The sequence below is a fragment of the Heliangelus exortis genome, chromosome 29 (genome assembly GCF_036169615.1).
Source record: "Heliangelus exortis chromosome 29, bHelExo1.hap1, whole genome shotgun sequence".
Classification (NCBI taxonomy): domain Eukaryota; kingdom Metazoa; phylum Chordata; class Aves; order Apodiformes; family Trochilidae; genus Heliangelus; species Heliangelus exortis.
The window spans coordinates 3615797-3641830 of record NC_092450.1 but is presented as its reverse complement, the minus strand read 5'-3'; the positions used below and the strand labels follow the sequence as shown (position 1 = coordinate 3641830).

The 26034-nt window shown below is 65.6% G+C and overlaps 4 protein-coding genes across 5 annotated transcripts; all 4 read right to left on the bottom strand.

Annotated features, from left to right (window-relative positions):
- Nucleotides 1–225: 225 nt before the first annotated feature.
- KCNH4 (potassium voltage-gated channel subfamily H member 4) lies at nt 226–9670 on the bottom strand. Of its 2 annotated transcripts, none has more exons than XM_071728519.1 (16): nt 9492–9670; nt 6827–7060; nt 6588–6719; nt 6299–6426; nt 5434–5677; nt 5051–5208; nt 4273–4480; nt 3922–4116; nt 3466–3665; nt 2884–3133; nt 2574–2788; nt 2059–2106; nt 1588–1955; nt 1349–1455; nt 1197–1276; nt 226–1120 (listed from the first exon to the last, which is right to left on the bottom strand). In XM_071728519.1, exons 1-16 carry the CDS (start codon nt 9565–9567, stop codon nt 680–682), a joined length of 3084 nt encoding a protein of 1027 aa, XP_071584620.1. In that variant the 5' UTR covers nt 9568–9670; the 3' UTR covers nt 226–679. The 2 variants fall into 2 exon arrangements, with proteins under 2 accessions (XP_071584620.1, XP_071584621.1); XM_071728520.1 differs by having other exon boundaries at nt 1197–1273.
- Nucleotides 9671–10255: 585 nt separating this feature from the next.
- HCRT (hypocretin neuropeptide precursor) lies at nt 10256–10711 on the bottom strand (the record flags this gene model as incomplete). Its single annotated transcript, XM_071728260.1, has 1 exon — nt 10256–10711. A coding segment is annotated over one exon (456 nt), but the record flags the coding sequence as incomplete, so codon positions are not given.
- LOC139788681 (inactive phospholipase C-like protein 2) lies at nt 10710–21711 on the bottom strand. Its single transcript, XM_071728846.1, has 6 exons — nt 21430–21711; nt 15057–17546; nt 14674–14877; nt 14285–14360; nt 12529–12638; nt 10710–12328 (listed from the first exon to the last, which is right to left on the bottom strand). Exons 1-6 carry the CDS (start codon nt 21613–21615, stop codon nt 12143–12145), a joined length of 3252 nt encoding a protein of 1083 aa, XP_071584947.1. The 5' UTR covers nt 21616–21711; the 3' UTR covers nt 10710–12142.
- Nucleotides 21712–23116: 1405 nt separating this feature from the next.
- On the bottom strand, nt 23117–25903 carry GHDC (GH3 domain containing). The gene is made up of 8 exons (XM_071728851.1): nt 25369–25903; nt 25164–25294; nt 24508–25084; nt 24243–24426; nt 24082–24153; nt 23854–23987; nt 23653–23741; nt 23117–23465 (listed from the first exon to the last, which is right to left on the bottom strand). The coding sequence occupies exons 1-8, from the start codon at nt 25601–25603 to the stop codon at nt 23265–23267; spliced, it is 1623 nt and encodes a 540-aa protein (XP_071584952.1). The 5' UTR covers nt 25604–25903; the 3' UTR covers nt 23117–23264.
- Nucleotides 25904–26034: the final 131 nt, after the last annotated feature.

Here is a 26034-nt window from a genome sequence, read left to right as displayed (position 1 = left end):
ACCTGCCAATCATCTCCGCCCCGCCCAGAGATCGCCCCGCCCCCTTGCGTCACGTGATCCACTATGCGGCGACGTCATGGCGCGTCCGCCGCAAGGGGCGATGGGAGGTGTAGTCCCAGGGACGGGGAGTCCCGGAGGGGATCCCGGGGGTCCCTGCGGGGAGGGGGGGGGGGGGGCGATCCCAGGAAGACCCCGCGCAGGGGCGAGGGAGCCGCGGGCAGGGAGTGAGCGGAGCCTGGGCTGGAAAAATAGATCCTTTATTTAGCCTTGGGGAGGGGGAACAGCAGAGACTGCAGCCGTGTGTCCCCCGGGGCAACCCCCGGAGACCCTCCCCGAGCCTCCAAATCGTCCCCGCGGCCACCGAGAGGCAGCGCTGCCCGCCCCCGTCCCACCGCCCCGGGCTGTCGGACCCGTCCCGGTTGTAGAAAAAGACCCCGAGGGCAAAGAGTACAAAACGGTATCAAAATCCCTGCCCGCGTTGGGCCGGGTGAGCGCTGCGCCCCTGGGGTGCTCCCGCGGGAGCGGGGCAGTGGGTGCCGGGTCCCCCCGCTCGGACAACCGCCCCCCACTCTCAGAGGGCTCGGGCTGGCGAGGTGGGATCGGGTGTCCTGGGAAGCGAGAAGGGTGGGCGTGGGTCCCCAGGGCGAGGGTCCCCGCCGCCACCCCGGCGCCCGTGGGGTCAGTGGGAGCTGGTGGAGCTGGAGCGGGGCTGAGGGTGGGCGCGGGGCCGACCCCCGGCAGAGCAGCCCGGGAAGGAGTGGGCAGAGCGGGGAGGCAGCGAAAGGGGCTGCGAGTCCGAGGCGTGGTGGGTGCGAGGGCCGGGGGTGTCCCCCCGCGACGGCTCCTCGGCGACCACCCAGGAGTGCACGGCGGGGCCGGCGTGGGCTGAGCGGCTGCGGACCGGGCAGCGTTTGGCCCGGGGGCTGGCGGAGGGGGAGCTGCGAGAACTGGGGGGCGCGGGCGGCGGCGAGGGGGACACGGCCGTGGAGGGCGGGGGGGGCCGGGGGAGGCGGCAGGAGCAGGCAGGGGTCTGTGGGGCTCCCAGGCGGCCCTGGAGCAGCTCCATCATGCGCTGCAGCTCCCGGCTGAGGTGGGAAACCTCTTGGTTGAGGTGGTTGATCTGGAAGAGGAGGAAGAGGGGTGAGCCTGGGCAGAGGCCCCACCCGAGGGTCCCCCCTGCACCCCCCCCAGGGCACCTCCTGGTTGAGCCTCCTGATGTTCTGCTTGATCTCCTCCGCCTCCATCGCCAGGGCTGGGCTGCCCTCCTCGTTCCCTGCTGGGGAAAACACAACCGGTGGCAGAGGGCTCCCCCAGCCCCCCAGCCATGCCCAGAGGCCACCGGAGGTACCTGACGTGGGGGAGTCCCTCGCCATGCCCTGTAGTGGGGGGTCGACATTGAAGGAGAAGGCTTGTGGCTCTGATGTCCCTCTGTTGTCTTCAATCCCATCCACGACCCTAGGGCAGGGAGGGGGTGAGGGGTGGCCATTTTCACCCCCTCTGCCACCGTTCCCAGCAGCCCCCAGGCCCCCACGCAGCCCAGTGGGCACAAACCCACGGCAGTGGGACAAGGTAAGGTCCCAGCCTTACCTGGGGCTGAGTTCTGGGGGACCACAGGAGTTCAGGGAGGGAATGAGGAGCTTGGCCGGCCTCCTGCCCGTGCTTCCCTCCCGCTCCGGGAGCCGGGCTTCCCTCCGGCACTGCGGGGAGGGGCTGCGGCCCCGGCTGCAGCGGGCTGAGGAGCGGCAGTTGCGCCTCAGGGCTGAGATCTGGCACAGCTCATCACCCAGGAGGCTGCTCAGGGACCCGTGGCGTGCCGGGCTGCTCAGCTGGGGCAGCAGCAGCTTGCGGCGGCTGATGATGGCCGGTGATGGCTGAAAAACCTCGTCGGGCTCCTCTTCGTCCTCCACGATGGAGGGAAGGGGCTTCTCTGGGGCGGCACCACTCTCCGGATGAGGCTGCGGGGAGCAGGTCAGGGCTGGTCCCCACACAGGTGCCCAGGCCAGGCATGGACCTCCCTGCCTCTTCCTCACCCCCATCCAACCCCAGCGTGGCACAAACCTGGGGTGCCTGCGACAGCCGCGGGGACCGGGAGTATCGGCAGAGCCCCTGCGGGGAGAGCAGATGGCACCAGCTCAGCAGCACCCGGGACCCCCGCTGGGGGGAATGGGCTGCAGGAACACACAGCCCCAGGCATGCACCCACCTGCTCTCTCCATGGCACACACTCCCCAAGGCCCCTCGGTGCCCCCCTTGTGGACAAACTCCCCCTGGCACCATGCACCAGCCCCGTCCCATCAGCCCCAGCACCACCTTCAGCAGCTCCTCCCCTTGCCTCCTCCTCTCCCTCCATCCCCATCAACCAACTGCATTACAAATACTCTTGTTTCCAGTTTTCCCTGGGTTGCACAGAAGCGAGAGGAGCCGGGATGGGACATCCTTGCATGGCTGGGGTGGCACAACTGCAGCTCCAACAGGGAGAGGACAAATTCCCCTTCCGTGGCCGTGCAGAGCCCCAGCCCTGCTCCGGACCCCAGGGCCGTGGGACGGGGCCTGTGAGGGAGGACACGCACCCACCTCCATCTCGCTGCCCTCCCGCAGGTTGAAGGTCAGGTCCTGGTGGATGTCAGCATTGAACTTGCTGGCGTACTCGGGATAAAGCTGCAGCACCTCGCAGAGCCCCCGCAGCCCGATGTGCTGCAGGTCACAGTACGTCAGAGCCTTCACATCCGCGTTCGTCTTGATCACTTGGCCCGTGCTGCACAGGTCGGCCCCGATCAAATCCCCTTTGCCTGCAGGGGGACACGGGGGGTGGGCCAGCAGAGTGAGCCCCGGGACCCCCAGGGGTAAAAGGGGCTGGGTGAGAACCCACGTGTCCTGCACTCACCCAGGATGGCCAGGACCATGTCATCCTTCAGCACCTCGAGGGAGCCAGAGCAGACAAAGTAGTTGGCCTGCAGCGCATCGCCCTGGCGCAGCAGGTATTCCCCTGGGGCACAGAACGAGGTCTTGATGTGGAGAGAGAGGGAGCGCAGGCAGCCCCGGCTGGCCGTCTCGAAGATGGGCAGCTGCAGGATGTCCTTGTTGAGGTGCATGGCCACGTCAGCCCGCAGCTCATCGGGGAAGTCGTGAAGCAGCTGGGGAGAGCAGGGTGGGGGTGCTGGGAAAGGAGGTGGGGGGCAGCCCGGAAGCCCCCGGGAACAGATCCCCCACCAGAGCAGAGCATCTCTCCATCTGCCTTGGCAGAGCCCAGCAGTTCCAGCTGGCAAACGTGGCACAGCTCTGGCTGGTGATGGGCTGCCTCTGCCCTGTGTGCCCCTCCAGAAGCAGAGCACAGACATGTGGACATCTGCACACACATGCACACACACACACGTGCACACACACACACGTGCACACACACACACAGCCCCGTTACCCCCACACTGGGTGTAGGACGGGGGGGGCCCAGGGAGCCCTGATCTCCTACCTCGTTGGCATCAATGCCGTTGTTCACTGACCAGGTGGTCTGGAAGTACTCCAGCAGCCGCTGCTTGAGCTGCTGGGGCAGGCGGTGGACGCGGATGAAGTCCTTGAGGTCCTTCATGCGGGTGTGGTAGAGCGAGCGGCGGGAGTACATGCGCTGGATGATGGCCGTGACGTTGCCGAAGACCACGGCGTGCATCAGTGCTGGGGGTTGGGAGGGCAGCATCAGACCCACCTGGCTATGAGGGGCCTGCGGGGGGGGCTGCAGCACGCAGGGAGCTGGGCTCTGTCCCCACCAGCAACAGGGGCTGAGGGGGGTGGCATGGGGGGTTTCTCCCCTAGCCCCAGCCCCAGGGCTGTCCTGTAGGGCACTCGTGTTCATTGCCTCCTCCTGTGAGCACCCACTACTCTATCATCTGGAGATGAAGACCCCCAAGCCCTGCCCCGCTCCCCTCCTCACCCCCAATGAGCATGGTGCAGATGGAGAAGATCTTCTCGGCGTCAGTGTTGGCGCAGACATTGCCAAAGCCCACGCTGGTCAGGCTGCTGAGGGTGAAGTAGAGGGAGGCGATGTAGGCGCTGCGGATGGAGGGGCCCCCCACGGAGTTGTTGATGTAGGGAGCCTCCAGCCTCTTGCCCAGCTCGTGCAGCCAGCCTGCCAAGCATAGATGGGGGTTCAGCCCTCACCCAGGGGATGGGCACTCAGCACCACTCCTCTCCCCATCCAGGCCTTGCTCTGCAGCCAGCGGAAGGGCCGTGCCCCTGCCTCATGGCACAGGAGGAGCCGGGGTGTCCGGGCGGCCCCACTCACCAATGTCCCAGGTCTGGGGGTCGTGGCTCTCCAGCTCGGTGCGGCCGATGACGTACCAGATGCAGGCCATCCAGTGGGCCAGCAGTGCAAACATGGACATGAGGAGGGTGAGCACCATGGCGCTGTACTGCGAGTACCGGTCCAGCTTCTGTAGCAGCCGCAGCAGCCGCAGCAGCCGCACCGTTTTCAGCAGATGAACCAGCGAGGTCTGGGGGGCAGGGCAGGAGGATCAACCCATCAGAGGCACAGGCAGGGCTGGGAAGGGCCCAGGAAGGGACCTGTCCCTCCCCCTGGAGCACATCCCCTCCCATAGCGCCCTCAACCCCAGCAGAGGTAGAAGCAGTGACTGAGAGCCCCTGTGGCATTGGGAACGTGTTCCTGCCCCAGCTGTGGTTATTTCCCTGCTGGCAGCACCACCAGGGCATGAGTGGCACCACCTTTGGCTCAGGGAAGCAGCTCCAGCCCCAAGTGCCCTTGTTTTCCCAGGTGCTGCTCTGTCTCCAATAGATGTAATTACAGCCTCCCCTCCCACCCCAGTCAGCAGGGAATGGGAAGGGGCTGGTGCCAGCAGTGCACTTGTGCAGCTCATCACACCTGCTGCACCATGGGGCCCCTCAAGAGCCCGGGGAGCCTCCAATTAAATTAAGGTGTGTGGGAGATCTCCTGCTGCAGCTGCCACTGCCACATCCCCTGCCTTCCCACTGCTCCCAGACAAACTCCCTACAAAAGGAGCCACCTCCCCCTGCTGCCCCCCACCTGCATCACCAGCCACACTCACCACGGTGACATTGAAGACATAGAGCAGATCGAAGGGCAGAGCAGCAATCAGATCCACGAAGAACCAGGTGGCCACGTAATGGATGCAGATGGAGCGGGGGTCATACACCACCTGCCCTGACTGGCTCACGTACGTCGTCCGGAAATTCAGGATGATGTCTGCCCCGGGGAGAGCAGGAACAGCCCTCACCACCCCTGCCACAGCCAGAGCAGCTGGGCCAGGGTCTCAACCCAGGCCCATTCCTGGGGTGCTCGGCACCAGAACAGGGGCAGAGCAATGCCAGTGTCTGTCTCCATCACACCCCAGGCCCACTCCTCCAGCCACATCCCTGCCCTGCCAGGGCCTCACCCCACACGGGTGCTCAGCCACAAGCACAGACCTACCCAGAATGAAGAGCATCTCCACGGCGATGTCACTGACAATGGTACTGCGGGCAGCAGAGAAGCTGTCCTCTGTGCTTGTGAAGCAGACATTGTAAGGGACTGTGACAGCCACGTAGAAGGTGGCCAGCAGGATCAGCCAGTCCCAGAGGGCCTTGAAGATACTGTAATGGAGCAGGATGAAGCGGGATTTCTGCACCGAGGCCACTTTGTACTCGGGGATGGATGGCTTGTTCTCAAACACGTTCTGGGGAGCACATAGAGGGTGACACAGGAATGGCACAAGGGACACTGCAACCCCCTTCCCACTTCAATTCCTGCCAGCCTGGCTGGCACCCCCTGATGCTGGGGTGATGGATGCACAGAAGCTGCGCTGAGGTCATCCCCAGAGATGGGCTTATAGTGCCCGATTACAGCACATAAATTAACACTGTGCTAATGCTATTAGCCCTAATCCACTGCCACTGCCAGCTGCTGCCCAGAACCATCTCAGGTACCAATTCATGCACTGGGGCAGAGCCCACCACCACCCTCTGCAGGAACAAAGCACTGCTAGGGGGCAGCTGGGTCCCTAAGCCCCCAGGTCTCAAGACTGGCACCCTGAACCCCTTTCCCTGTTTGCCAGCTCCAGGCCCCTGGCAGACCCCAGCGCCGTGTCTGCACTCAGTGCCCGTGGGGGGCAGCCTGGTAACAGCTCCCCAGGGCTGGCAGGGCTGTTCCTGACAGCTGAGGTGTGAGGAGAGACCCAGCCCTTCCAGGAGATCTGCTCTGCCCATGGCCAGCGCTGGGCACCCGCTGGGCTCTGAACCACGACTGCAGCGCTGCCCTGGGGCACCAGCCCGAGCTGAGAGCTCGCCCAGGTCCTTACACGGTTGATTTTCATCTCGCTCCGGTCCCGCCGGGCAAACTGGCTGCTGAGCTGGTGCAGCACCGTCTGGCCCTGCCTCCGTGCTGCCCACAGACGTGATCTCCCGGGCTTCTTGCTCCTCTGTTTCTCTGCAGCGGACAAGACAGGCAGGGCTGGTGGGAGGGCTGTGACACCAGCTGCTGCGGGGACCCCTCTTCACTCGGGAGCACACAGGACCCGCAGGAACTGGGAGCCCCTTTGCCTCGTGCCCATCCCGCTCCTGGAGCCCCATCCCACAGTCACCACTCACCTTCCTTCTTGTCACCCAGGTGGCTCCTGCCCCGGCTCTCTGTGATGTCCTTGAAGGAGAAGAGGAAAAGCACCACCTCCCCCTTCTCGTTCTTGATGGGCATGATGTCCAGAAGGCACCAGAAGGCGGCTCCTGCATGGGGTAGAGGGGTGGTGAAGGCAGAACAGCCCCCCCGGCTGCTCCTCAGCTTCACCCCAGGGCCGGTAAGGGGCCAAGCCCCAGCCCTTAGCACCACTCACCACCCTTCTTGTAGAAGCAGACCTCGGTCTGGAACTCCTGCTTGCCATCCAGCACCTTCTCGATGCGCTGCAGGACGGGCTCGCTGGTCTCGGCCCCGTAGAGGAAGCGGCAGCTGCAGTTCTTCTGCATGACCTCGGTGCGGGCGAAGCCGGTGAGGTCGCAGAAGCCGTCGGAGCAGTAGACGATGGGGAAGCCGCGGCGGACCTGCGCGTTGGCCAGGATGAAGTTGCTGTCTGAAAGGAGATACAGACACCCCTGAGGGCTCCACAAAGAGGAGCCCAGCTCTCAGCCCCACCACGGGTCCCTCTGAGAAAAGGGTCCAGGTCTCTGACTGCTCCCAGCCATTCCCAGGGCTCGCCCCTTCCCTGCACTCCACCCCTCAGATCCCAACCAAGGCAGGACCCCAGCCCCATGTAAGAATCCCAGGTCCAGGTCCTAACTCCCACCGCCAGAGACACAATCCCAAGCCAGGGCATTCACACCTCCCCCTTGCCATCTGCTGCTCCCACCTCCTGCCGGGGCTCAGGCAGCTCAGCCCAAGCAGTGGCAAACCCAGCCAGGTGCTGCCAGGCAGGAGGCCTGCATCATGGCACCATGGAAGCACCCAATGAGACAGCGGGAGAAAAGCCACAGGATGGGGTGAGTTGGGGTCCCTCCACACAGGCTGGGACTGCAGCGTCCTTGGTCTGTCACAGCACGGTGGAACCTCCCCAGCATCACCCAGAGGAAAGCCCTTGCCAGCCCCATTGTCCTGTGCCCCCCAGGTTCTGTGCTAGGGGGAGAGATGGCCTCATCCTGGGAGGGTGCAGAGGCAGTGGGGGCTGTGTTTGCAACCCATGAGGGCAGACTGGGGTGTCCCCAGCCTTGACACAGCCTCCAGCCCCTGGGAACCCATCCCCTGGCACCCGTGGCCCAAGCAGAGGGATGTCCTCCCAGAACAGGCAGGGCAAGGGCAGAGATTGTGGGACGCAGCCATGGGCAGTGCTGGTGTGAGGGGGGTGCAGCAGGGCCACCACGGCACAGCTCAACCCGGGATTAGCTGGAGAAGCAAAAATAGCTTGAAGCTGTGACTAAGGCCAGATTTTGGCTCTGGGGAGCCAGGATTACTGCCTTGTCCAGGATGTGTTATTAGAAAACGGGAGGAAAAAAAAAAAAAAAAAAAAGGCTTGCATTTGGGAACAGCTCTGCTGAGCTGCAGGATGCAGCCCTGGGGGCTCGGCAGCCCCCACCTTGGTGGCCCTGACTGATGGGGCACCCTGGGATGCAGCAGGTAGTGGATGCTGGGGAGGGGCAGGGTTAATTCACCCAGCGTATCACTGAAGATAAAGCCCCTCTCCATGGCAGATAAAGCCGATAAGAGTCTCATCAAACTCACAAAGCCGGACACTGTTTAAAAGTGGCTGGAAGGCACAGCTGAAGGCAGGGTGGAGTGGAGCAAATCATGGCTCCTCCATCCCAAATGAGAGCTCATATGGGTAGAGAACAACCTGTGCCTACAGGAACACCCAGCATTGCACTGGGCCAGGTCCCAGCCCAGCAGGGCCCAGGGGTGCTCCTGGTGCCCCAGCAATGCTGTGGAAGGTAGCTGCAGGTTCCCAGCACCCTCTTCATGCTGGTCCCTCTCAGCAAGGAGAGAGGTGTCCAGCAACTAAGCAACTAAGCCCCTGATTGGGGGACCCTCTGTGGGGGCCTGGGGTCAGCCCTGAACACAACCTGTCCCTGGATGGCTTCATGGTGCCAGTGGTGCTGGGAGCTGGCACGTGGCATCTCGGCATGATCCCCTTCCCAACACGCCAAGGCCTTAATCCCTCCTGGCCCCAGCACACAGGACACTGATGGGAGCCCAGCTCCTGAGGACACACCAGCACCCCCAGTGTCCCCAAAACGAGTGGCACTGGGACAGCAAAGGTCCTGCTCCCCACCCCTGCCAAAATGCACCAGTACTGGTACCCACCTGTCCAGGGACAGACCCCACACAAGCGGGAGCTTTGCTACTGGGGGGGGTCAGGGTGGGTTGCCTTGTGTGGCATTACCGAGGGTCCCACAATGTCTGTCACAGCACCATGTGCCGCGGAGGTGACAGACACAGATGCTCCCTATGGCTGCCCCGTGACTCCGGGGGCCTCTGCTCGTTCCCCCCGCCCTCCCACCGGGGCTCCTCAGTGCAGCATCCTGAGCCCCGCACACAACGGGGTCAGGCACGACCCGCACGTCCCCCCCGGACCAGCCCCCGCCCCAGTCACAGAACGGGCAAAGCTGGGCCCATGGGGTCCGCCGGGGCAACCTGTGGGGTGACCGCGGCCGTGTCCCCCCCCTCCGGAGACCCCCCGCGTCCTGCGGCCCCGCCCGCCGTGTCCGGGCTCTGTCCTTGGTGCTGAGAACGGCTGGACCGGGACCAGCAACAGAAAGAGACTGGGACAGGGACCGGGAGAGGGAGCGGGGTGAGCATCCTTTCCACGCCGGACACGGGGGACACAGGTGGTCCGGCAGCACCGAACACGGCCACGGCCACGGGGGTTCCGGGACAGCGCAGAGCGCGTACACGGTCGCGTCCTGCCGACCTCCGCCCCCCGCCCGCCACTCCCCGGGGGTCAGCACCTCCCCCTGCCCGGGCAACGCCGAGCCCAGAGCGGACCCTGCCCAACCGCCCAGCCCCGGTCCTACGTGTGCCATCGAAGCGGGTGGCGATGGTGTCCAGGAAGGTGTTCTGCGGAGCCAGCAGTCCCTTCATCACCGGCATGGTCCCGCCAGGCCGCCCGCCGCGGGGCTGGGCTCCACCGCCGCCCCAGGCCCCTCCGTGGGTGCGGCTCCGGCGCCGCGGGCTGATCCCGGCTCGGCTCGGCCCGGCCCGGGGCTCCCGCCCCGCCCCCGCTCCGCCCCGGGCCCTGCCCGGCACCGGGAGGGGCTTCGGCACCGGCGGGCACCGGCACCGCCCCGGGGCAGGTGGCTCCGTCCCGAAGGGCAGCTCTTCGGCAGCACCGGGACCTGCTCTGTACCATCCCTCGGCCCCGGGAGGCACCGGCAGCGGGACACCAGCCCGAGCTCCGCCACTCGGGGCTCAGCCCAGGGTGGATGCTCCGAGCCCTTTAAGGGGGGGCTTCACCAACACCCCCGCTCCCAGGCAGCCTGTTCGAGGATCGGTTCTGCTCCTGCACTCACACAGCTGGGCCCACTCACCGCAGAAGGCAGCAGCCTCACCGACTGCCCCAATGCAGAGCTGTGCCCCCCGGCCCCTCCCAAGAGAGAACACAGAACCAGGTAACATCAGGGCTACCACCATTTATTGTAAAAGGCCAGCGGTGCCTGCAGTGCCCCGCGCAGGCTTGGCCGGGGCCAGGAGGAGGTATGTAAAAACGATATTTACACCAAGCTCCCTGTGTGCTCCCCTCCAGCATCCCCCCTCCCTGCACCCACTGCCCCCACCACTCTCAGTAGAAGCTCTTCATGGCTCCCTGGGCCTGGCTCTTGGTCAGGTCCTTCCTCGAGTGTCCCGGGCACTCCCTGGGGCTGGCAGGGCTGGTGTCGGTACCCTGCAGGGTTGGTGTTGGTTGGGTGTCTGCACCCGCAGGGCAGCCCGATGCCTGGTGCCAGGCGGTGCCGGGGTCCTCCCCGCGCTTGCCCATGGTGAGGATGCCCGCGGCGTGGTTGCCGGAGCTGTGCAGCAGGTGGTAGAGCCGGCTCTGGAATGCTGAAGGGACGCTCTTCCTCTTGCCCAGCGTGAGGATGCCGGCAGCGTGGTTGCCCATGCCGTGCAGGAGGTCATAGACACGGCAGGAACAGGTCTTCTGCCGGCAGCACTCGGGGAGGCTCTGCCGGGCAGCAGCCAAGGAGCAGAATAAGAGCAGGAGCAGGAGGCAGGCGGCTCGCTGGAGCTGCCGGAGCAACAGGCAGCATTACTGAAGGGCATCCTTCAGGAGACAGGGGTTGCTCTTCATGTCCCTCCCAACCCCAGTGACCACAGCTCCCAGCCACACTCTGACCAGCAGCCAGACATGAGCCTCAGTCTCACCCTGTACTTGTCACCCACCACCACAGGATGAGCAGGGAGAGCACCCAGGCACCCAGCTCCCTCCTGAGGAGCCCACATGGAGCTGAGCCCCCTGAACAGTTGAGCCCCCTGAACGGCTGCCAGCCATAGTTGGGGAGCCCTGGGCAGGAGCCACACTCTCAGGGTTTGCTGAGGAACTGGCCATGCCCTCCCACACCCCCAGACCTCCAGCCCCATTGGGCCTCCCCCCATTGCTGCCTCCCCCACTCCACAGGCTGCAGTGCCCCAGCCCCACCTTGGCGTTGGGCACCTCCATCCTTCCTGGGGTCTTCAGGTGGTCCAGCAGTGCTGGGGCATGTCCTGCCGTGCAGCTGAGAGCGCAGCACCCTATGCCGCAGCCAACACTTTATAGGGCCTGGCACAATAGGGCTGCCAAAAATACCACCAGGGCCAGGGGGGAGCAGCTGGTCTCTGGGAGACGTGGTAGCTCGGAGACCAGCCAGGCCTTTCCCCTCATTTGCAGCACCTCATTGTGTGGGTGCTCACGGACAGCCACGGTGGCCGGTGGCACTAATGAGGCCGTAATTGCCCATGGGCCCCACAGCCGGGCCAGCACAAAGGGGCTGAAGGTCAGCATTGGCCCATGCCCGACAGCAGCAGCATGCGGGGCCGCTCCTCGTGGTCCCATTAGGCTAATTACCTCCCCACACAAAGGGGTGCTGGGTGGCTGCACAGCTCTGTGACGTGAGGAGCCATCACCTGAACTCAGCTGGTGCCAGGGGAGGGATGATGCTGCCAGGATCCCTGTCCCCAGTGCCAGCCACCATCCTCTTCAGTGACCCCATGCTGCCTTGGCCCTGTGCCAGGCACTTGGAGGGGGCAGCAGGTCACCAGGATGAATCTCACACTCTTTATAACTCTGTGCAGCCACAGTCCAACCCCAGACCAACCCTGCACCCAGCAGCTCAGTACTGCTTTTCCCAGGAGTCCAGCCCAGCAGCTGAGGGGTACACGTGCACACTGGGGTGCCAGCATCCCTACCAGGCCCACTGCAGGGCAGTCACTCTGGAAGTGCATGAGGAGGATAAATTAAGTCCCAGGAGCTTGGGAGGGTAAAGCAGGAGTAGGGACACCCCTTCCCAACCTCTCCGCTGGGTCCCACTGCAGCCCCTCGCCATGAGTGAGTGCAGGCACCCAGCCCCACACGTGTCCCTTCATACAGGTGGAGCCCACGTGCAGGCAGCTGCCTGTCCCTGGGCAGGCTGGGGCTCTGGTCCTGTGGCTTGGGGGGTGTGCTCAGTCCAGGCCCCTGAGCCCCATGCCGGGGTCAGCAGGACGCCGTGTCACCACCTCCTTCTGTCTCGGGGATGGGCTCCAGCAGTGCGCGTGGCCGGGAGGGCTCTGGTGAGGCTGAGCCATTCCTGCCGATGCCACAGGACTGTCCCGCGTTGTGGATCTGCCACAGGTTGTCCAGTGCCTCTGCCTTGGCGTGCTTGAGGAGGTCAGCCTGGCCCTGCAGGGGAGAGGCCATCAGGGGCACGGGTGCTCATGGGGTAGGGGCTGCCCCGCTGGCCACCAGCACCTGAGGGGCTGCAGGGGGCTCACTGGGTGCCCCAGCACCGAGCCTGGGCCGTCCCTGGCACTTGTGGAGCATCCCCAGGCAGGGCAGGGGTGAAGGGGTGGGGAGGGGGTCGTGCCACCCTCACCCCTCACCTTCAGGACAGTGATGTTCCAGGCGAAGCTCTCCAGTGCTTTCTGAAGCTTGCGGCCCCGCAGCCCCTCCTGTGCCTCGATGCGGGGCAGCTCCTTGTGGAAGTCCATCCCTGGGCAGACAGAGCAGCATTCAGTGGGCACAGGGATGACCACTGCCCACCCTGGATGAAGACAGAGCCGAGGGATGCTCCTCACCCAGCACCGAGGGGGCTCAGGGCTGGTGGGGCAGTGGGGAGCCCCTCATCCTGCTCCCCCACACTGGGTGAGGGGTGCCCCCAGCACCACACTTGGCCCCAGCCCTGGTGGTTTTGGATCCTGGAGGTTGTGAAGTCCATAAAAGGAGACACAACCCCAGTCACAGGCTTGGCTTTGCACACCTTGTCCCCCCCCAGGGGGGCTCGGGGCAGTGTCAATCCCCCGTGCAGGAGTGTGGGCCCCCTGTGCCATGCACCGCGTGACGTCCCCGTGAGCGGGTGCTATATTTACCCCTCCTGACGCAGCGCCGGCTCCAGGCCCACACGAGGGTTCCCACGCAAGCCCACATGCTGTCAATCAGCACGCCCCCAGCCCCCCCACCCCCACCCGGGCTTGTCAGCAGCACAGCTGGGGAAAGGCAACCCCCAGACTGCTGCCCCCCATCACCTCGAGGGGCCAGGCAGGGGCAGCGACAGTGGCTGCAGCCCCCAGAGCCCTTCTGCCCAGTGACACCCCCAGCACACAGTGGGGGTCCTGCAGGAGGGGTGGTGCAGGAAGGCTCAGAACCCACTCATGCTCTGCACCCCAGCCTGAACCCCCCAGCACTGGCAGAAGCTGAAAGCCAAGAGCTCAGGGAGGTTTCCAGGCTGCTGTGCAGGCAGGGAACAAACAGAGGCTGCTGGCAGTGAGGCTGGCACTGGCTGGAAGTGGCACAGGGGCCCCCTCCTCCCTCCCTGGCCCTTCAGCTCCTGGCAGCTCTGCTGACCCCACAGGCCAGCAGCCCCCCCAGGCACCTGGGGGTGGCCAGGGATGTCCCTACTGGGCCCCAGCCTGCCAAGAGGCCGTGCAGAGTGGAGCAGGGAGTGCCAGGGGGCAGGCTGGGGGGTGGCAGAAGGGTATGGGGACCAGGGCAAGCATCTAGCAGCACCTGCTGGTGGGGGCTCAGCCAGGTGGGGGCTCAACCGTGTGTCTTGGAAGCAGCAACACTGAGTTGTCACTTCCACCATCAGCCCCAGTCTGTTATTTCTGGTGCTAATTATATTCTAGCATTTGGCAGCTAATGACTCTTCCCTTCTTCCTCATCAGCCTCCTCCGCTCCCACCATCAGCCCCCCTCCTGCACAGCCCCCACAGCCCACCTGGCCAGCACCCTGCCCTGGCACAGGCAGCCCCACACCCCAGCACCCAACACCAGTGGTCTCCAGTGCCCACCCTCTCTGCCAGGACCTGGGAAAACCACAGAACTGGGCTTGGGACCACCCCACCTAGAATTCCTTCTCCCACACCAGCTGTCCCCAGCACGCACCCCCTGGGGTGCAGACACACCCCCCTCATCCCCCCATGCACTGCTGGCATGCAAGTGCATGGACAAAAATGCCAACATGCATGGCCATGCCTGTGCCCAGCTCCAGAGCTGGTGCCAGCACCCCCGACCAGAGCCCTGCAGGGACATGTCCCCTAGTCCAGCACGGAGGCAGGGGACCTCTGCCAGCCCCCCAGGGCCATGCCCAGGTCTTTGGCATGGGGCAGCTCTAGGCTGGGCCTCTCCCTCCAGCACCCACCTGCTTGCTGTGCCTGAATGAGCTTCCCGTACACCGCATCGGCCGACTCGATCAGCGTCCGGCTGGTCTGGATCATCTGGGGAGAGGGGCAGCATGAGCAGCTGGGCACCCCCAGCCCCATGCACCCCCCCAGCACAGTCGGTGGGGAGAAGGGGCTTGGGCAGGGGCAGCCAGGTGCAGTGTGACCAGGTTCCCCTCTGACACAGGGCAGCAGGCAGGGGGACAGGGGCTGTGGGGTCCCAGGGTTTATACCAAGCCTGCACCTTGGCCAGACTCCTGATAAGCCTCCCTGATAAGCCTCCCACAGCCCCCCTGCCTGCCTTCCCTGCACCAGTATAGGGGCAGCAACACTGGGGTCCCGGTGCCACCGGCCCCATGGCAGCGCTCACCGTCTCGTAGGCAGTCAGGACCTTGCGCAGCAGGTCTGGGATGGGGCCCTGGGCCTCCATGGGGGGGTACTGCTCTGCCAGGTTGAGGGTGACACTGGGTGCACTGTCACTGTGCAGCAGCCACGTGGCCACTGTCAGGATGCACTGCTTCATGTTGGCGGCGGGTGTCAGCCCACACAGCTCCTTGAAGGACACCAGCGCGTTCTGCGGGCAGAGATCAGTGTCAGGGGATCAGTGTGGGAGGGCCCCCAAGAGACCCCCACCAGGAATGGCCACATTTTCCCCACGTCTCTGCTCCAGACTCCTTGCTGGCATCCCCCATCCGGCTCATGGTCCAACCCCAGCCTCCCCTGCAGAAACAAGGTCCCCAGTGCCTCCTGTACCTGCACGTTCTCCCGCAGGTCGGTGGCTTCCCGCAGTGGCTGGGTGGCTGTCCGGAAGACCTCATCGATGGCCTTGATTCCAGTGGCCTTGGTGGAGGTGTATTCCCGCACCCGGCGGCCCCGGCGCCCTGCCAGCCCCCGGCGGTGCCCCTTGTCCCCACCACGGCGGTCGGTGATGGCCACGTGCACGAAGAGGGTGGCATGCGGCAGGGGCTCCCCGGACAGAGACTGGAGGGGGACGTGGCGGTAGCCAGGCTGCAGGCACTCAAAGGGGATGGTGTACTGGGCAATGAACTCATCCCCGATGTAGTCATCATCCAGCACAACGAAGCGCAGGACCGCCAGCTCCGGCAGGTTGATCTGGAACTCCAGGCTCTCATCAAAGATGGGGTTGTCCCCGCTCTGCAGGGCCGTCTTGGTGCGGTGCTCGGCACAGTCAGCTGGGATGCCATGGATCTCGGCACAGACATAGGGCTCCACCACCTCTCCCTTAGCCCCCGAGCCCTTGGGCTTGGGCAGATTCTGCCCGCTGATGACCTTGAGGTGCAGGAGCTGAGCAGGCACCCCAGGCAAGGAGTCCTTGGCATTGGCACTGAAGTAGGAGACCTCCTCCCGCATGATGGCGGGGCGGAGGACGTAGCCGCAGGCGCCGTTCTGTCGGAACCAGCCCACGTTCAGGTCCATCATGAGCCCCGGTGTCTGGTAGTTCATGGCCACCATCTGGCAGCCGCACTTCCAGAAGTCCTGGGGGTTCATGTTGCTGGCGTCGATGCGCATGGGGCTGGGGTAGACGTGGGATAGGAACCTCTTGTTGTAGCTCACCAGATCAGCCGGGCACTCGTTGGTGAAGCGTCCCGCCTCCACCTCACTGAAGGAGCACATCTCCCAGTAGTGCTGCCCCCGCCGTGAGCTCTCGAAGTCCTGGAAGGGGACGGCCTGGCAGAGGCTCACCAGTTCTGAGAGCTCCCTGCTGAGACGCACCCGCCGTGGGCCACCTCCCTCGGGCACCTCCTGGTCCTCCTGTCCCAGCCGCCGCGCTAGCTCCCAGCCTTCCTCCTCGTCCGACACCTCCCCCTCGCTGTCCTCGCAGCTGGGTGGCAGCTTCTTGCCCTTGATGAGGATGCGGCCCTTGAGCTGCTCCGGGGAGGGCAGGTAGGACAGGGCAGGATTGGGGGGCTCCAGGTACAGCTTCTCCCCCAGCGTCTTGCGCAGGCACTGGGCCGCCAGGCGCTGCTGGGGGGCTGAGCACCGCACCACCAGGCAGAGGATGAGGGGGTAGGCAGAGGCAGTGAAGGCGTGCTGGTCGATCAGCCCCACCACGGTGCGGAAGGGCACAGAGGATGCAGCCGAGGGGTTGGTGTAGACCACGGGCTCGCCCTCGGGACCGTCCCACAGCACCAGCTCGATGCTGCGGCAGCCCAGGCCCAGGGCACTGATGTAGCCGCTGATGTCGGAGCGGCCCCAGAAGTTGTCCTCCAGCAGGCAGGCACTGTGGGCAGAGCTGATGTAGTAGTGGGAGAGGGGCTGTGACATGTCCTGGCACACCTTGCGGTGCTGCGGGTCAAAGATGGAGCAGTCGGCAGAGAGCAGGTAGCGCGTGAAGCCATCGATAGCCAGGTAGCCCTTTTCCCGGCCCTCCTTGGAGGGCTCGTACTTGCTGACAATCTCCAAGCACTTCTCCTCTGTCACCCCCTCCATGCCCTGTTCCACCTCCAGGAACATCAGCAGGTCCTTCAGACCCAGGTACTCCTTGTTGCTGGAGAACTGCACCAGCAGGAAGAAGATCTCGGGGCGGGTGCAGAGCTCACAGTACACCTCCACAAAGAGGTCACAGGCCACCTCTGCACCAGGACGCTCAGTGGCCTTCTGCAGCTCCTTGAACTTCAGCTCGATGGTGGAGGTTTTCATGCCTGGGTTGAGCGCTTTGATCAACTGCACAGCTCGGGACACGGGGATGTGACCAGACTTCTCCAGGTCAGCAAGGTCAAAGACAGAGGAGATCCAAGAGGTCCGGAGGCCGGAGTGGCCGGTCCCGGGTGCCTCGGGGGTGTGCTTCCCATAGGACACCAGGTACCGGAGCCCCATCACCCAGGCACTCACCACATCAGCCGAGCTGGCCACCAGGTCCAGGGACTCGTAGTTGTCTCCGTAGATGATGGAGAAGGCGCACTCATCTGGGAACTGGTCAGAGAGGCCATTGCTGCGCAGGATTGGTGTCTTCTTGCCCACCCGCACCTCTTTGACTGATTTGATCTCGATCTTGGCCTTCTCCGAGTCCTTCTTCGAGGGCTCCCAGCGCAGGGAGCGCATGTCGGTGTCCAGCACAAAGAAGCGGCTGTACATGCGGGAGTTGGAACGCACCTTCTTCAGCTCACAGCCCTCCAGCATGAAGGAGATGCAGGCGGCCGTGCTGTTGATCTTGCGGTCGTTGGGCATGGTGCTGAAGGACACCGTCTTCTTCTTCTGGGGTGGCCGCTGCCGGGAGCCATCCTGCCAGGGTGGGAGAAGGGGGCAGAGCCATCAGGGATGGGGTGGGCAGTGTGTGCCTCACCAGTGGCCAGCACCCACCTGCCACGTGATACCCAGCACTGACACCTCCCAGGGCACCCCAGCACCACCCAAAGCTCAGTCCATCCCACTCCAACTCTCTCCCCAGAGGCTGGGAGCCAGCTCCAGCCCTGGCCTCTCCCCTCAGCTCACTGCCTGGCTTATTTTAACTCCGCTTTCCTTCCTTCCTTCCTGCTCCAGGCCCTGAGCCGGATCCTTCCCCATTCACCCTCACAGCCAGGCGCAGGCAGCCCCGCACTGTCCCCGTGTCCCTGGTCTGGGGACACTGAGGGGAAGCAGGCTGCCAGCAGGAGCAGCTAGTGCCATTAGCAGCCCCATCCCTGTTGGGGTAACACACCCCACAGCCCCCCCAAGCCTTCCCTTGCACCCTCAGGAGGTGGCAGCCCCCCAGGCACTGCACTGTGGCATGCAAGGAGGCAATGGGGCACCCCAAAGCAATGCACAGACAGAGCTACCTGCACCCCATGGCCAAACTCTGCCTCTCGACGGGAAAGGAGGATCTTGCTGCTAAGGGGCAGAAGGGGATGGGGGACGAGGGGGAACAGCAGGGCTGAGAGCATATTATGGGATGGATTTCATTAAGTAGTGCAGCAGAAGGAGATTTAATCCACTCCTTCAAGATTATGGTGAGTCACCTCTAATCTGGTGGTATCTCCGGCACAGGCAGCTCCTGCCCAGCTGCCCAGGTTGGGGCTGAGGGGGTATCCCCCCCCTGGTGCCCTGAGAGCTTCCCTGGGGGTGGGGGCTGCCGAGGAAGCGGGATCCAGCTTCAGCCCTCAGCCCCACATTAGAGACAGGAAGGACAAATGCCCCCCTGGGCAGGGGCAGTCAGGAGGCAGTGGGGGCTATCCCACACCGTCCCCCAACCCGCAATTAAAGGAGCTGTTTGCATCTTCTCACTGCCAGATTGCCCCGGGGAGCCGTAGAACCCTGCCTCCGAGCCAGCCAGCTCCCGGGGGGGGTGGATCCTCTGCCTTCCGAGGTGCAGGACCCCGCCAGCCCTAGTCGGCGAGTGCTTTCTGAGAACAGTAATCTCTGTGCCCCACTGCTGGGCAGCGCTTTCTCCCCCTCCCTGGGAGGTGACGGCTGGTACCGGGAAGCCGCCCCCTCCTGCCCTGGGAGAGACCCCCGCACCTCCCCGGACCCGCCCCCCGCCGCGGTGCACCCCACCCCACTCCGCACGGGGCCCCACCGCGAAAACAGGAAACCCATCCGGAAAGGAAACAGGGGCGGGGGACCCGCACCCTGCCACCGGGCACCTGTCACCCTCTGTGCCCATTGCAGCCATCCAGACCCACCCGTCTAGCACCAACACGGAGTGTACCCCCCCGGCCGCAGGACAGGGCCCGGCAGGAGCGGGGCATCCCGCAGGCAGTGCGGGAACAGGCTGCTGCCAGCGCTGCCACACACATGGCACCCACGTAGCCCAGCTCTGTGGAAAGAAGATGCACCAACTGCGATGCCAACCACAAAACCGATGGCAACCGTGGGCAGAAGGCTGGGCACGGAGGGCACGTCCGAGTCCAGCTGCCTGCACCCAGCCCAGCTCTGCAGCTTGTGTTAAGCATCTCTTCAGCCAATTAACTCCCACAATTAGCGCCCGGCAAGGGCAGCAGCCCCACCCTCACCCATCATGTGACACCGCCCCTCGTTACCCGGCCAAACAACCTGATCCCCAGCGGGGTGATGGGGAAGGGGCCGCTGGTCGCCCCTCCCTTCCCGTTGCCCCCCAGGCTGGCCGGGGGGGTCCCCACCGCCCAGCAGCTCAGAGAGGAACTGAAAGTTTCTGGGGCAGAGGCGTCTGGGCCCATGGCTCTACTGTCCAGCAAGGGCAGTGGGACTGTGGCCACCCCACAGTGGGACCCCACTCTCAGCCATGGTGTGAGCAGTGAGACCAAGTTTCACCCAGGGAATGGGGCTTTTCCCCAGCCTGGCGAAAAACTCGTGCACAGCCTGTTTCCCCAGGTCCTGGTTCTTCCCAGTACCCCCATCCCAGGCTGGGCAGTGTGAGCAGGGATGCAGGAAGCACGGGAGCCGAGGCAGTGGGCTGCCAGGCACAGCCAGGGATTTTCTACCATCAATTGTTCCTGCCAAGAAGAGAGTGAGTGACACATCCACTCCCCGTGGCACCAGCTGCCACTGCCCAGCAAGGGGCCATGGAGCTGGAGCCCCACACAGGCACCACAGGACTGGGGACGTAGGACAGGGGGGGCCCATGCACGGGACAGGACAGTGGGGTGCTGGAGAAGGGTCATCTCCTGCAGCAGGGAGGAACAGATCCAGCATACCTCTCCCGAGTCCCACGCCTCCATCTTCCCAACCCACCCTCCACTTCCAGACTGGGAAAAGAGCAGGTCCTCCCTGACCCAGCACAGCCCCCCATTCTCACTTTCAGATTCACTCCTACAGCCTTTTCTGGAAATCCCAAAAAAAAACCAGAGATGGCAGCTGTACCCATATGTGCCTCCGCTTTGTCAGCAGCAGTTCCTGCCTGGTCCACGACCCCACTGCCCATGGTTTGTGCCCTCGTTCCAAGCTGTAGTTGGGCTCAAAGCACCGGGCACCCTCCCCACACCAGCACCGCGGATGAGCTGTAGGTGCGGCCCCAGACCCCCACCCACCACCGAGGGGAACCCACAACCCCAGGTTTGGGCCCTGGGCAGCACCAGGCTCTGGATGGAGGCAGAGAGGCGGGATGGCCAAGGTCAGGGCTGGGGACACCAGCCCGGTCAAACCTCCAGTGTCTGTGCCCCTCCTTCCCCCCCAGTGCTGATCCTGGGCCACACGAACTACACGTGAGGCCAAATCCTCGGTGACACAGGACAGGGACGGGGGACGGTCCCAGCCTGGGGACAGGCACGGGGTTCCCCTCCCGCCCACACCCTGTCCCTGGGTGGGGAGTGGAGGGCAGGCGTGCTGCCCGGCCCCGGGAGGAGCAGGGCACCCTGAGGAGACCTGATGAGGTCCCCAAGGGAACCGGGCACAGACGGTACACCGGTACCGGCCCTAGGCTGCACGGGAGCACCGGGAGGTCTCCTCGCTTCACCGGCTGGGGGACAGCACGAGCGGTCAGGGTCGCAGGGTCCCTCCGGCCGCCCTGAGGAGGGTTTCGGGGGCAGGAGAGCGGGGCTGAGCCCGTACCACGGGAACAGCCCCCCGCGGGGTATTAATAGAACCGGAGCGATCCCGGTTTAAAATAGACTGCCCGGAGCGGGGGGGCGGGTCCCGCCGGACGCGACCTATTGTGTCAGCGAGCAACGCCGGCGTGACTGTGGCTGGGGGGGGGGAAATCAGTCAGGAAATGAATGGACTGCGGACCTCCCGGAGAGGTGCCGAGAGCAGGTCGAGAACCGGTCCGACCTGGCCCAAAAGCGCCTTCGCAGGAGGGGGCACGGGAAGTGAAGGTGCTGGGGAGCCGGGAGCAGGCGGCCCCTCTCCAGCACCCATGGGTGCCCCGAGCAGCGCAGGGAGATGCTGCCGTGCGACTCCCATGGCAGGAGCAGCGTGACCGTGCAGGGGACTCTCCGCCGTGCAGAGGGGACAGGCCTGGGTCCCCGCATCCTCTCCCACGGACACCGGCAGCCCCGGCCGGGCACAGTGGGGGTCCGGAGGGGCGGTGGGGATGGCGGGCTGGCAGGGCCGGTGCGGAGCGGCTCCGGGGCCGGGGGACGCAAAGCTTGCGGGGCTCGCTCCGGGCCCCCTTCCTACCCCAGCCTTGTGCAGGTGCCGGGAGGTCCCGAGGGGCGCCGGAGCCCGCTCCAGAGGCGGGCGGGGAAGCCGGCAGTGGCCGGAGTCGGGGTCTCACCTTCATGATGCTGGCCCGGGGTGCGGCAGGCGCGGGGCTCCGCTCCACCGAGTCCTCGCGGCTGCTGCTGCCCGAGCCCGAGCCGGGGCTGCCGCCGCCACCGCCGCCGCCGCGGGGGCCGTTGGGCAGCGGCGGGGCGGGGCGGGGCGAGCCTGGCGGCGGGGGGCCCCGGTACCCCTCCGCCATCCCCCGCGGCCTCAGGGTAGCGGCCGCCGCGGGGCCCCGGGGCCCCCGGAGCTGCGCCCGCCGCCGCTGCGGGTTCAGTGCCGGAGCGGGCGCGAGGCGGCGCGGGCGGGAGGAGGGGACGGCCCGGGGGCGGGGACGGGGACTGAGCGGCCCCCCCGCCCCGGGCTGCAGCGGCGGGGAGGGTAGACGGGCACCGACACCTCCAGCCGCCGGGTCTCCGCTCAGCACCGCAGCACCTGGGCCCCGCGGCCGCCCCATCCCGGTGGGACCCCGCCCAAGCCGACACCCAGCAACTCCACCCGACCCGGCCCTGCAGCCCGGCACTGCCCAGTGGGGCACCTCCCCACACCTCTCTCTCCCCCAGATCTGCATCTTCCACGGGGTCATTGTATAGGCAGGGCCGGGGGCACCCGGAGCCCAAGCCGGAACCGCCGGGTATAGGTCTGGGCCCGCACAGCTCTCCTGGGGGAAATCGGGGCTTTTGCTGGGGAGCCAGGTCACTGCGAGGCCTCTGGCTGAATCCAGTTGCTCAGGTCTCAGCCGGCACAGGAGCCCCCATGTACCCCCGCAGGCACCGCTTCGCCCCGACTTGCAACAGGGATTTTGCTCTGACAGGAATGGTGGAGAAAGGGGCCTCAGCCCGGTTTCCATCCCTGGACGAGGCTTTGGCTGTACCAGGGGATGCTTTGTGTGGACCTTGCCCAAGACACTATTTCCTGCCTGCGACCTGGCTCGCCCCCACCCTGGCAGCAGCTGCTGGCACAGCAGGTCCCCCAGCCCTTTAAATAAACCATAACAAGCAGCAGGAGCAGGGACCAGTCCCTCCTGCCTGGTACATTTGTGCCTCAAAGGCACAAACAGCCGCTCCCAGAGACCCAGCAAGCCCCTGAACTGGTTAAATATTCATGGCTGCCCCTTCCCCAGGACCCCCGAGGAAACAGCGACTTCTCAACCACCAGAGCAGAGCCAGGGCATCAATCAACCTCTTTAATGAGAAACAAAAACAACAGTAAAAAAAAAAAACAATCCCAGAGCGCTGCCCTTTATTTTTGAGAGATAATCCTCCTCTATTTTGCTCCTGATTTTTTAAACACTGTGAAGTGACTCTTGATGGAGGTTGTTGTTTCCTAAACCAGCAGATGTGCACTGGAGCCTGGCAGAAGGGCTGCCCCGCAGCACCTGCCACCAGCAGCCACCCCGTGTCCTGCCCACCATGTCCCTGCCTGGGGACAAAATGGCACAGGACCCTGGAGCATGGATAGGCTGAGCAGGCCCGAGGCCTTACGGCTCCTCCTGCTCTCAGGGAGGTTTCCGCTGTCCTCCCCGCACTGGCTGCGGTCTGTGACAGCCACCGTGTCCCCTCGGGCAGGGCACGGGCACCCAGCAGAGCGGGGAGAACCGCAGCAGGACCCGCCTGCGCTGTGGCACCCCCCGAGGTCCCACCCTCTGCCCAGAACAGTCCCACTCTGTCCCAGAGGGATGGTGCCACCTGCGCCCGCTTGCCACCCCGGAGCAGGGACACGGTCCAGCTCCAGTAGGCAAACCCCCCGGGGCTGGGCATCCTCACCCCTGCCCCGTTGCCCCCCCGGGGGGTCACCAAGCGAATCCCAGGGGTGGGGCGGCGTGGCTGCGGTCCCCCCCGGGCTGTCCTAGGAGATGACGGAGCTCTGGACGAGCTGAAGCAGCCGCTCCTCCCGCAGGACTCTGGGCATGGGGCTGGGGGGGCCCAGTGCCTCCCGCAGCCGGGCAAAGGCCCCGGCCCCCACCATGTGCAGGCGCAGGGGCCCGATGCTGCCCTTGAAGCGGAAGGATTTATAGACGGGAAAATCCTCTTGGAGACATTGGTCCAGCTGCAGAGAGAGGGCGGGGGGAGCAGCCGTCACACCCATAGCCCCCCGGGCAATGCCAGGCTGTGCCCCCCGAGCAGCTCTGCCAGGCTGCCGGGCCACCATCGCCACCGCGTGGCTGCGGCCACTGCGCAGGGAGCAAGCAGCGGGGAGGGACGAGGCTCCGATCCCACCCCCGTGTCCCCCTCACCTTGTAACGCTGCCCCTCCGACAGGTCCCGCAGACCCCGCAGCTCTACGAACACCTCGTAGTGGGGGGCGCTGGCCCCCGAAGAGGCGCCTGCAGCAGCACCACGGGCTCGCTAAAGCCACTCCGAACGGAACACAGAAGGGCTGGCAGAGCCCCGAACAGCGCTTTCGGGGGGACTCGGGCAGCTCTTGGGGACACTCACCGAGCAGGGCACTCTCCACGCAGACGTAGTCAACCAGGCGAGCGCCTGGCCACATGTCCACGGCGCGGCACAGGGTCCGGTAGAACCGATCCTCGGGGATGCTCTCGCCCCGCACGCTCAGGGTCTGGCTCTCCCTGCGTCGTGGGGGTCGGGATGGGTGCCCTGTGGGCACCGTACCACCCCGCCCAGCGTAAAGACCCCCGAGGTAAGGGACACGGGTGTCCTCACCTGCGCACGGGCTCCACCACAGGACACTGCTTGTGGAAGCCGGTGACCCGCAGCACCTCCCCGGAACGGCACCTGCGTGCGCACGGGATGCGTGAGGGGGGCCGGGCACATGGGGGTGGGGTGGGCGGTACCCCCGGACCAATGCAGCAGGGAGGAAGCACCTGTACTCTCCCGGCTGGGCCGTCAGGACCAGCCCATACTCGCGTCCCTCCCAGAGCTCGCCCAGCAGCACCGTCCGGGGCTCCTCCTCGGCCGGGCAGGGCAGGAACTCGTAGAAAGCCCAGTCCGGGCAGAGCAGGAACCGGGGCGCTGGCTCCTCCGGCCACAGGTTCACACCGAGCAGAGCTGGGCAGAGTGGCAGCGTCAGCCCCCCGCTCCCTCCGTCCCTGCCCACATTGTGTCAGCCCCCGTGAGAGGGGCACTCACCTCCCGCCGCCCGGTAGAAAGGGCAGTAGAATGGCAGCCCCTGGCACTCGCCCTGCCTCAGGCTCTCGCAGTAGAGCTGCTCCGCGCCGTGCGCCGTCCCCAGCACCACCAGCTCCAGCTGCGGCCACAGCCGTCGCACGATGCCCTGGAAACCGAGGGCACACTCGGCCCGGAGCTGGGCGGCCCGGGCGGTGTCGGGGGTCAGCAGCGCCTGCAGTCGACCCCGCACCTCCTCGGGCAGCCCGGGCTGGGGGCTCAGCCTGCCCAGCGCCAGCTCCTGAGCCAGCCCGGGCCAGCCGGCCCGCAGGACCACCAGGGCATCGTGAAGTTCGGTGGCCGTCCCGGCCTCCAGCACGCGCAGGCCGCGCTCCCGCAGGGCGAAGAGCAGCTGCACCCGCAGCGAGGCTGCTCGGGAGGGCAGGGGGCCTGAGGGGGCTGGGGTGCAGTACAGGGTGGGCAGGAGCCAGCCCGCCGGGGCGCGGGGGACACCGGGCGACCAGGAGAGCAGGGCGGTGCCGCGGGGGGACAGAGCCCGCGGGAAGGTGGCACGGAGCGTGTCCAGATAGAGCAGAGACGCCTGCGCGGGGAGAGGGGGAGGTCAGGCGGGACAGAGCCCGGGTTGGGGTACCCTGCGCCCCCGCCCCGTCACCCCGTACCTGCAGAGGGGGGTCTGTGCCCCAAAAACTGTGGAGCAGAGCCCAGGGGCGCAGCGAGAGGACCGCCCCCCCTGGGTTTCCCCCGTCGCAGCCCGGCTTCAGCGGGTGCTGCTCCCGAAAAGCCTCTGAGCCTGCCGAGAGAGGCGGGGTTAGAGGGGACGACCCCCGGGACCTCCCCCCGCCCGCCCCATGTACCCCCGCTCACCACGGAACGTGCCGGGGGGCAGCAGCCGCTGCAGCTGCAGCTCCTGGCCCCGCCGCACCTCGCTGCCCCCCAGCTCCAGCCGCCGCCGGGACCGGACCGCGGCGCGGAGCAGCACGGAGCGGGACAGGGCGTGGGGGAGGGCAGTGGGCAGGGCCCTAGACAGGGCGAGAACCAGGGCCACCGTCACGGTCACGGCCACCGCCACGGCCACCACCAGACCCATGGCCACCAGCATCCCGGAGGCCGCTGCCAGCACCACGAGCCCGCCACCCCCTCTCCGGGACCTGGGATCCCACTCGCCCCCCGGCTATTCCGCCTCCGGCAGAAATGACGGGGAATGACCGCGACCGGCGATGCCCCCGCCCCCAGCTCCGCCTCGATTTTTTATTTTCATTTTCTACAGAAAAAAAACCAAAACAAAACCCGACGCGGCTCCGCTTCCCCTCGCCCAGTGGATACTTAGATCTCAATTAACACACATGAGGAACCCTCCCCGTTCTCCATCCATCGCCAAGAGAAAGCACCTTCTTTTGCAATTTTTCATCTTTTGCATCTTCTTAGAGCATTTTGCCCGTTTTCCTTTGCTTTTTGCCCCATCCCAACTGAGGGGCTTCCCCCTCCCACTTGCCAGGGGAGCGACCTGCCAAGACACACGTGAAACCCAGA